Raw genomic sequence first — 11,210 nt, forward strand, 5'->3', positions numbered from 1 at the left:
AGCGACAGAATTCCAAATATAATTGTGCTGCCTGTGTGATAAATAAAGGAAATAGATGTTATGAATGTTTGAAATTCAAGTACACGTTTAAGTGAGGGTCGGTGCTCAGTGTTAGACTTCCCTGTTACAGACACGATTAGCTGGCACAGTGTCAGTGCACCATCCTCTTGAATGCTAACATTTACGTTCACACCACTAGAAACAGAACTGATAAAAGAAGCCTGAAGAAGACAGAACTGGGTCCACTTGCAGAACTGTATCCCAAACTAAGGTAATCGCCGAACTTTACTGGAAGAAGGTTCATTAGTGGCAGCAAATCCCATGTCACAACACAAAGGCCATAGCTAGTTGTGTGCACAAGACTACAAATTTTTAAGATACTCAAAGGGGTTTTTAGTGCCAGTACTGATACAGATGCTGTTTAGCTACTTTCAAGACTTCTGTAGCTAGTACCTCCTCAATGTGGATGGATAGGTAAATTCTGGTAAAGTGGCATATTTCCAGGTAAAGTTTGGCTATGCAAAAGAATAGGAGAGAAGGATGGCAGTGAGAGGAGGTAGGAAAAAAGCAAGAGCCGGTGACAATGAGACTGTAAGCAGCCTTCTGGAACAGGAAGCTCAAGACTGAATTCAGTACTAAAAGAAAGCAGTTAAGAGATTCAGAAGTGAATTGGTGTAGTGAGAAAAATTGAATGATTTTTGTAAGCCTGTTTAGAAAGACTGTGCCATGAGGTGATCATCTCTTGCTTCTTGGGCTCTTTCTGTAATCCCATTCCAATCTAAGATCTATTGCTAAACTTATTCTGTAAATAAAGTAACATCTTAGTTCACTAGTCCAGGCTTTTATAGTAGCCCTGGGCTCACGGAAAATGTTAAACATTGTCTTCAAAACAAAGCATCATAATTATGTGAGAGTACAGGTTTCATTTGACCTTCTAACCTAACTAAAAGCCAGTGAAACAACTGAGCATTTTGTAAGTCCTCTTGACTTATCATTCTTTATCAGTACCTATTTATTCATCTGCTATGTAGAGAAGGCTGCCTTAACTTCATGTACTAATATAGAACCAGAGCAAGCTTCAGCTAAAAAGGACAGACTGTTCCATCCATTACAGCCATTCAGTTCTTTCCCAAGTATCATGCACATGCTAGCACGTCACTAGTACAGAACATAATATCCATTTTTTTGGAAAGGAATTAAAAGCCTTAAGACATTTCACACATTCAGCAGCTTTTATTCCGTTCAAGCAGAAACTCCTAACAGAAATTAGATTCCCTAACAAGCACATCAAATCTGTTTCTATATATATACACATATATAAATACATAATTTGATATCCTAGTCATTTTCAGTAAAATGATCTGACTGCCACTGGCTTTTCACTCTGTTTCTTCCATCTTAAGGTTTTTTGGAGTACTTCCATCTTTCACAGATTTGAAGATGTGAGGACAACATTTGCAGGTGTGAACACCTAATGTTAAACTTTATATTTAGGCATTGAGACAAACTGTTAAGTATCCTCTAATGCTGATCTGTAGGGCACTTGGCCATAAAAAATTTTATTTAGGGACCTAAATCTAGGCTTCAGGTTTTTTTAGGCTTTACTGTTCTGATAGCTTGAGGCTATTTCCAATGAAATTTCATATCTCTTCAGAGGCAATGCCTTTCTCACTGCTTATTAATACATTAGTGGCAGTGTTTAAGTAGACTAAAGAGAACTATAGCTGGAAGCAAAATACCAAACAAGAAATAAAATGCCACATTTAAGCATTTCCAGTCAGTGTCTACTACATTCAGCAACATGAGAGAACAGCTAAATTGCACCTAAAAGGGCAAATACCAATTTTACTTTAAAAAGAAATAGCATTTTATAGTGCTTTTACATTTATTGTATAGATAGTAATGAACACGTGCATGAAGCTCACTTAAATGTTTATGGCTTCAGATTTTTTCTGGATGTATTTTCTATACATACTGGTGTATGTTAGGAGTGGGCATTTTCATTATCTCATACTATTATACTTTGCTAAGTGTTAGGAAACTATTTCTCTTGATACCTGTTTTTTGTGAACTCTAAAAAAACCCAACAGAATTGAGGCCTCTCTCTTTTTTTTTTAAACTCAGCATCCAAAATTATAGCTGGGAAATTTCATTCTGAGGGTTAACAGGCAGACCATGATATTGAAGTAATAATGAATTTCAGAAATTCATCGATAAAAGATACAGTTAGCATAGGTATTAGAAATAAGCAAAGTCAGAAATACACAAGGAGTCCTTCAAAAGAGAGTCAAGTAGACCTGGAGTAAGTGATACCTCTTGATGCTTGTCTTTAGCTGGAGGAATATAATATGAAACTCACAATACAATACATCATTAGTCAACGTATGTAGGGAAAAGCCATGTCAGATCCAAGAGCAGGCAATTTGAATGCACTTGATGGTCCAGCCAATATAGTGTTTGAAAATTCCAGATCAAACAGTACCTATGAGAAACATGGTTGGATTATGGCTACAAAGTACCAGCAGAATGCTAATGAAATTTGGTATCTAGGTTTTTGAGATGGGAAGATCAGTACCATTATAACTTGGGGCATTGTTTGTATAAAGATTGGTTTTAGGCTGCATCCATTTTCTAAGAGCTTCAATTTTACAGGGCAAGTATTTCAGCCTCTGAAAGTAGGCCTGTGCATAGTCCTTTACAGAAGCAAATGCAAAGTGTTTATTAGGATCTAGTTGCAGCTTAATTGCCTACAATTTATTATCAAGGTTTAAGTGCTAGACTTCAGTGGAGTTATAGTCCTCTAACAGTAAGGCATCTCAAAGTCATATTGTTCTAAAACCCATTAGGGAATTTCCTTGAAATAAACTTTACCTGGAACCCTCCTGCATACTTCTTTATGAACACATGTTGGGTTTTTTTTTTTCTTTTTAAAAACATGCCTCTCCTTTTAACACTATGGTTCTAGAATTCCAGCATTTTCACACTTCCCATGTTACTTAGGCGACCTATTCCTCAGGGTACAGACCCATATTTTCATCTTATTTTATTTTTTCAGTGTTAAGAGACAAGCCTATATAGAATCTAGCACCTGTCCCTTGACTGGGACTTCAAAGCATTCCCTTTTTAAAAGCAAATAATACATTACAGCTTGCCAGTATAGTACATCTGCTTCTTCAGAGGACGTAGCAGAAAGATAAGAGTGTGTGACATTGTCCTTGGGACAGCTGGAGTTATTACAGACGATGTGATGGCCCTGACCAAAATAACATAAGCTATATATTTATAACACATTCACACTTGTTATTTCATTTACAGATTTGTTTGGTATGAAGAAGCAACTCTTTGAACACATTGTGGGGCAATGAGATAAATATATAACTATCATCAAAGGTTTTCTTGCTGCAGCCAAGTACTAAATATCAAACTTCTTTGAGATACGATTTAGAAGAAGCCTGGCTGATTTTTTAAAAGAATAAATTGAACACTAAAAAATAATACTGTTAAAGTGTGTGAAAGTAGAGCACTAAGGTTAAATGGCACTCTCCTGCGCTCTGGAAGTCTTGTGTGTGGGGACAGGTAATTTGACTGAGACAGTCTGTATGCAAGAGAATCACCCAGAGGAAAAAAACCCACACCTTATAATTAATACTGATCACTTTATAGAAGCCATTCTTTTGTTCATTGTTCATGCAGAGGGGGTATGATGACCTGGATTACTTCCTGCCCAAGCAAAGAACAAAATTGGATCTATTGATAGGCATGAACGTAATAGGACAGGTGGAGTACAGAACATCAGTTCTCCACACACGCTGGATTCTCATGTCATAAGGACAACCTACTTTTAAATAATGTAAAGAAAGTAACATATTGCTGTAGAAGGAAGCAGATGAAATGGTATTGTTCATTGTCATCTTAAGCAGACATGCATGTAACCTTCAGATTATGATGTTTTCAGGTAAGCAGTTAGAAGCTCTGGTGCAATAACCACTGCATTAGCTTTGGGAGGAGAAATTCCTTGTGCCACCAGAGATACAGCTGCTAGTCTTACTACTGTTACAAATGAACAGTCTGTTCCAAATTCTCTTTGAAGTTGAAAGAAAAGCTTCCATTTATTAGGTTTTGCAGTAGTACCACGACACAGCAAAGAAAAACATTCACTGAACAGGATAAATGTTCCTCTCTCCCTCAGTCAATGGCTTGTGCTTCCACCGAGCTCTGCAGTCCTTCTAGGTTGCTTCCAGCACAATTTTAGCAAACTGCCTTGTGTGTGGATAGGAGAGGTCAGTTCATTCCTGTCTTGTTGAAAAGATGGTGCATACACAGGGTGGCTGAAACTATAGCTGGGAGCTAGCGAGGCCTCTGTACTGGCCCCTCGTTTATGATGCTGTATTTTGCCTGTTGGCATCTATTATTCTCAATGACTAAGAATTCTGTAAAAACTTGAGGCTAAGCTAGCACACTGGAGTGTCACAGAATAAAGCAAGTAGAAAATTCCCATCTAATCTATTTGGTTTGAGAACATGACCTAGATTCCAGTACCCATGGCTACATGGAGAGGAGCTCTTTTATTTCTTGTTATTGTATAACCAGACTCAAAATCATTACAGTATGCTGATTCTCATAACAAGAAGTACCCTCTAAGTGACGTCATATGTTGCCGATTCTTTTCTATTTGTATTCTGTGTGTTGTGATGTTAGGTGAAAGCATCTGGGAAATAGGAATAGAGCTCACAGTCTGTAGGCTCAGTTTTGATCCACGGCAAAACTGCTGTTGGTAATGGTAATGAGTAAGTGGGCTCCTACTTTTCCATCTCTAGGATCCTGGGCAAATACTACCATACTAAGTTATTTCTAGAAGCAAGGGCTGCAGTATGTAGAACTGCTTAAAACAATAGCTTTCTTTTGGAGTCTTTTTTGCTCTGTCACTTTCTTTTTAATATATGCTTTTTCTACTCCTTCCTTATGGAAGCGTGGATCTGATATTCCAGGTCGTCAAGGCCACTCCAGCACAGAGGTCATTTTAAAAGCTGGCAGGTGAGGACACTACAGACTTTCTTTTGCAGTTGGTCAGAAATAGAAAAAATAGAGTTGTTTATGGTCACCTGTGCACTCCTTCTTTAGACAATGCTGTGAGCATGGCTCAGCTGCTATGAAAACAGCAGTTCTCATGAGGTATCAGCAGCTATTACAGTGATTTGTTTTACAGAAACACAGTTGTATAAAAACTCGTTTTTTCTTGTGCTTGCCACAAGTGAAATGGAATTCGTTTAGGTGCCATATTCACTTGGACCAGGCTTTTCTGCCAAAATACTGCAATGGTCTTTTCCCATTAGCAAGGAACTTCCTATTCAAATGAATTTGCAATAAGTTACATTCATTTTCTTACTGCTTCTACACAACAGCAGTAACTGCTTTGATTACTGTCAACATCATGTTGGTTTATTGAAAACTGTTTGCTTTTTAAAATCTGACTTAAAAGATACAGGTCTTGGAATTCCAGCCTATGGCTTTTCAATTCTCCATTATTTCTCATGGTTTTGAATAGGGAAGGATATCCATTTGTGTCCCCTTCTGCTTGTTACTCCCATTAACCCCTAGAGTTGCTATTTCCTTTCCAAGTCTTGATGAAAAGAAAATACGGACTCGATGAACAACTCTCACTTCTTTCAGTAGAAAGGTTTGTACAGAGAGCTCTATCACAAGCTATAGAGTGCAATAGTATGTACTTCCTCTAGCCATCCGTGCAGTCACAGGCACGCTCAAGTGCTCCAGTATGCCAGCTTGTATACAAGACCTGATATGTATGAATACTGCAGGTTCCAGATTTCCAAAAATGTCAGAGGGTGTTTGAAACTGTGTGGCTCCTTTACCTTCTGGGCCAGTTCCATAGACAGGAGGTTTCAAAGATCTGCAGAGCAAGTTGCCTCACCATCTGGTATACATTGCCAGTGCACTCCAGGCTCAGAGAAAAAATGTAACGTGTATTCAGGTGGCAGTTTGCCTGGAGGAAACCATTCAGCCTTGGGCATGCTGACTGTTGTCCTATTCTGCTGGCAGCTTTTACTACGTTGTCAGTGAGAGGTGCATGAGAAAGAGGGAAGGCAACAGAACTTCAGGCAAATATGACAGATACAGGATGGCTTCTAGGGATCAAAATTTAGTACAATCTTCATTACAAGGTCAAGTAAGTCAGGGTGATAAATGGATCCATAGCAGACTTAGCTAAAACTCCCTCTCAACTCAATGTAAACAGGTGTGCTGGATCCAGATCACCAGTCAGGTTTGCACCATTAACACTAGGAGCCTGGGTTTAATAGTAAAATATATGCTATAGCTATTCAGCCACAAGAAAAATGGGATTCAGAAAAGCGGAGGAAATCTTACCGTCACGCATTCCTTATTTAAAGTGACATAATGGTTATATGATAGAGCTGTGTGATGGAAATGCCCTATAGACTGTGTGCACACAGCAATGCAGTGAAAAACTGGGAGTCTGTTCTGTGATCATTAGCAGATAAAAAGTGTATCAAGTAAACCAACAGCAGTTCTCATGTCATTAATACACAATTCTTGTATTTCCCCTTTACATTCATATCCTTAATAGCAAGATAAAAGCTATCTTGCCAACAGCCATAGAGACTTCATTCACTTCATTATTTGTTCTTTTCTAGCCCTGTTAATATGCTCTTCCTGATTTTCCCCTGTTGTGAATGAAGAGGGAGTTGGGCACATGCAGTGAACTGCATGCTTTTACTGTCCAGTAGTAAACTATATTCTCACCAGTTTTTAAATTTGGAATTTTTTTGCTTTCACTATGAAGAACCTAGCTCTACGCATTCTTCAATAATGCATGAAGGAATAATATCTGCTAGTGTGCATGTCCTTATGACAGGCAGAGAGAAAAGGTGGAAGCAGCTCATAGACAAACAAGCATCCATTAACCCTAAGCCATTCTTGTGACCAGAAGAAAAAGACAACTGTAGTTTTGGAACTACATGGGAAAAAGTCGTGTTGAAGGCACCAAGGTGTGGAAGGAACTTCAGTATCCCTATTACCCTGTTCTGGAGTCAGAATTTGTGTTCAGATGGAGTAGCTGGGAAGTGCTTCCAGATGTCCAGATTTAGATGCATCCAGGGTTCAACATTCACTTTTTTAAATACTCAAAATCATGGTCCCAGGTCATACCTGACCTCCTGGAAGACTGAAGATGAAATAACTTAATTTCCAGGAGCCACTCAAGGGGGTTATATAATGGCTTTTGGATAGTGGCAAATTTTGCTCCATTTTTTCCTGACTTTTGTACAAATTCATAAACCTAGAGTTAACCCTAAAACTGTTCCTCAGCTATTCAATCTCTGACTGGAGCAACAGAAGGATTCATCAATATTCCACTGATTTGTTTCCCTTTCCTCTTCTTTGCAGGTCTCCATGAAATCCAGTGTTCCCTGCCTGTAGAAAATAGAAGAATCTTTCTGAATGAATTATCTGAGGTCAGCTTTAGTGAATGCAAATTTAGTTTGTCATTGACGGACCTTTTTATCATCATCTTCTCTGGAGTCGCAGTCTCCATTGCTGCTATTCTATCAAGCTTCTTCTTAGCAACTCTAGTACACTGCTTCCAAAGATGTGCTCCCAGTAAAGATGACGATGATGATGAAGACGACAGTGAGGACTGAACTTAGTCCATATACTTAAGTTTCCTTTGTTTATAAGTTACTAGATTATCAGCCAAAGTCTAGGAAGAAAACAAGTAGAGTAAAAGCTTTAAACATGAATTAAATGAAATCACAATGTGTAAGGATCCCTTCTAATCTCATGACGGTCACAGGTAGGAATTGCAGTTTGCATCTGAGACTGTTAGCTTTGCTTACATATGTAACCTGATGCAATGAGACCAGGTTAATTTCTATGATCCTTAATCAAACACTGCATTTAAATTTACAGATTGGAGGGGAAAGGCAAAAAAAAAGTTCCAGTGATTTAAAAGACTAACTCACAGCTTCCAGATTGTCCTTCTGATGAGATGCAGATTCCTGTAAGTGCTTAATAGCTTGTCCTAAATGCACTTTGAAAAGGACTGGCTAGATGGAGGGTTTTCAGCTGGAAAATATGGAAGCAATTTAAAATAGTGTTCTTCCTAGATGTAAGTACTGGGAGATTCTATTAAACTCACACAATTTTCTAAGTAACAAAATGCAATTAAAATGATACTTAGAATTGTAGAAAGCATTATAGGAAGGTCGGCATTTTCTCACTGCAAATGTTCTCTATAAACATTCATCCTCCATTTAATGACAGCAGTTGCAGCCATCATTCAGCCAAAAAAATTTTTTTCTATAAGCAAATACAATTCTAGATCTGAGTCATCCACTGCAGCTGCCTGGCACATCTTTAGTCATGGCAGAAATACTAAATATAACATTCTTTTGCATTTTTAGATGCAATGAAGTAAAGGATTTCCCTTCCCTGTAATGCTAGGCATAAGTAACTGTTGCAGTATCCAGTCCATTTAGTTATTTAAAATACTAAGGGCTATATTCTGCTCTTGATTATACTAGAGTAACACAACTGAAGTGAACACCATGATCCAAGTTGGCAACTGTATAAACAAGAGTGGAATCTGGCCCAAGATGTTTCTGACTGTATTATAGATTTGTCAAAACTTGAGCTCTTCTATATAACGGTAGATATTTTTGTTAAAATTAAAAAAGACATTTATTACAAGAGATTTTTGGAATAGTGCTGGACAGCTTTTTAGGATAAGTATATTTTTAAAATATTTGTAATGGAAATATTTTTTTAAAGCTCTGTGTATTTAAAGTATTATCTAGAGTAGCTGTGAGGGCTTAAAGTAATGAATAACATAGTAACAAACAATGAAACAAGGACTGTATGCTAGTATAAAAGAATTAGATCTGATTAAAAGTAGCATCTATTTAACTACTGTAAATGCTATTATTTCTTAAAAAACACTCTTTGATTAAAATATTGCCTTGCTCAGTTAATGTGAATGGTCTTTTACAGACAGTTAGTTCCAAATCTCTTGTATTTGTTGTACTAATCGTTCAGGCAGACAGGATTGAATTACACTGTGTGTGTTAAGGGGTAATATGGTCCAGTAAATAGAGTACAAGATTAGGATTCAGGACTTCTGGGTGTTGATCCATCTAACAGTGATCAGCTAGAAGACCTTCAGCAAAACACTATCTGTCTGTGCCTCAGTTTCATTACCTATAAAATGAAGATCATAATAACTATTTATCTTTTTCAAGTGCTTTGAGATATGCGAGGGGGGGGCACTATATTGGGGTTATGTATAATGATTATGTATGTTAGGCTGAAGCAGATGTTATGCAGTAGGTCTAATCTGAACTCATATCAGTATGACTTCACTGGCATCAGTGGAGTTACTCCATTGGCTAACAGAGTTTGCAATGGAGTTTGCACCATGCTGAGGTCAAAACCAGGACAAGAGTGTTTATTTCTATTAGCTTTACAGCTTATTCAATGCGACTTAATGCTACCATTGTTAAGATTATTATTTCTGAAAACACACTGAAACAGAATTCAGTAGGACAGTGAGAGGATATTCTGTATCAATACTGTCGTATTCTATTCTGATTCTTTCAAGCAAAATGAAATGACATGATTTTCACTGTGTAGTGCCATGATTATAAATAACACAAATATATTTATAATTTCAATGTGGGCTTTCATGTTTATTTGCATGTGGGTATGAAAGAAGGAGAAAAAAATGTGCCTGATTCTCTCATCATTTATAAGTGGGGTTTTGCAGTATTGTTGGAAATACATAACTTGTTGCCCGGTGCAGTTCATGAATTTGAAGTACACTCTCTTTGCAACAAATACGGATATGTTATCAACAGTTTTATATTTAGAGCTGTGCAAATTGTTCAGTCATGGAACAAGAAACTGGGTCACACTTTTTTGTCTGCAAGTTTTATTGTGGACTCAAAACTTGCAACCAGTTAGCAAAATGATTTGTCCTATCAAACTTTTCAGTGAGACATCAGTTGATGTTTCAGCAAATGTCTACCCTTCCTTTGGTAAAGAATTTATGATTTTGTTTCATTATCCTGTAAGGCTGAGTAATTTTGCAGAAGTCACATCTCAAACTCAACTATTTTGACTGGGTTCTGCTCTTACTTGCAGGTTCATCCTACCATGGTGCCTCAAAATGAAGATCTAGATTTATTTATAGTTTCTAGCTTTTTGGTCACCCAACATAAAGCCCTGAAAGCACTATTTATATTTGGAACTTAGCACCCCTCAGAACAGCAAGGAACAGACCAAGCTGACACCCACATAATCCAGTGCAAGCTGAAGAGCAAAGCTTAGTAAAGCTTTATTTATGAAGCTGCTGTTATGGATACTCCATCACATCAAAGTGATTTTGCAATGTATGTTTTTTTTCTGCATAAGAAACTTTAATGATATTTTCCCCTACTAAGTAATGTATATTTCATAAGTATTGAGCTCGTCTAGTTAGTAATGTTTATTCATTGTAATTTCTTCATCAGCAGTTGCCTACTATTAATATTGATTTTGCATAATTCCAGTTGCTAGTAAATGAGACAGAACTTTGATTTAGTTGTTACTGGGATTTTTCTTATTTTATGTAATCTTCAGAGCAAAACATTCTCCTGTTGGAATATTGCCAGAACTAGTGATCACTTTAATGATCCCCTGCAAAACTTTGAAAGCAAATTTCATCAGGAATAGAAAGTGGCCTGAAGGCTGCATTATTATTGCAGTTTTACCTCCACAAAGGTAGTAACAGAGAGGTAATCCCATCTCCAGCTTTGTGCCCATGGGAAGTGTTCCCGTGCAAGGATGATGCTGTGGGTGGGATCTAGAGAGTATGCACTCCCGTCTCAGACTGCGGTAACCCCCATTAAGATTAGTGAAGTTAAAGTGGTGCCAAGTATAAGGGCTGCATTTAGCTCCCTTGTGCAATACATTGCTAGCTCAAGAAGCGCTGCCTGCAGGTGACTATAAATGTGCGCTAGAAAGATTGTCCTCATTTACAATTTTCCTTCTAAAATGGCTTTACTTTAGTGGTGGTATCTCTCACTGTCAGAAATGAGCATACATTTTACCTGCTTCAAGGGGAAGGAAAGATACTATCCGTGACCCAAATAAAATGTTGCAGGCTCAAAGAGCCAGGAAGCAGCTGTCACATTGCCTGC

At 37.7% G+C, this 11,210-nt stretch overlaps 1 protein-coding gene across 2 annotated transcripts in view; it reads left to right on the plus strand.

Moving 5' to 3' along the window:
• LRRC38 (leucine rich repeat containing 38) overlaps positions 1–8,298 on the plus strand; it is a 67,940-nt gene extending 59,642 nt beyond the window's left edge. Inside the window, exon 4 of one of the 2 annotated variants that reach the window (XR_774967.1) lies at positions 7,423–7,493. Coding sequence is in view for 1 of the 2 variants with exons in the window: in XM_010577290.1 (XP_010575592.1) it covers positions 7,423–7,676 (254 nt within the window). In the remaining variant the exon portion in view is untranslated. Of the gene's footprint in view, positions 1–7,422 lie in introns of both variants that reach the window. The other variant, XM_010577290.1, reaches the window with a different exon arrangement.
• Positions 8,299–11,210: the final 2,912 nt, after the last annotated feature.

The sequence above is a fragment of the Haliaeetus leucocephalus genome, unplaced genomic scaffold (genome assembly GCF_000737465.1).
Source record: "Haliaeetus leucocephalus isolate CR32 unplaced genomic scaffold, Haliaeetus_leucocephalus-4.0 Scaffold556, whole genome shotgun sequence".
Lineage (NCBI taxonomy): Eukaryota > Metazoa > Chordata > Aves > Accipitriformes > Accipitridae > Haliaeetus > Haliaeetus leucocephalus.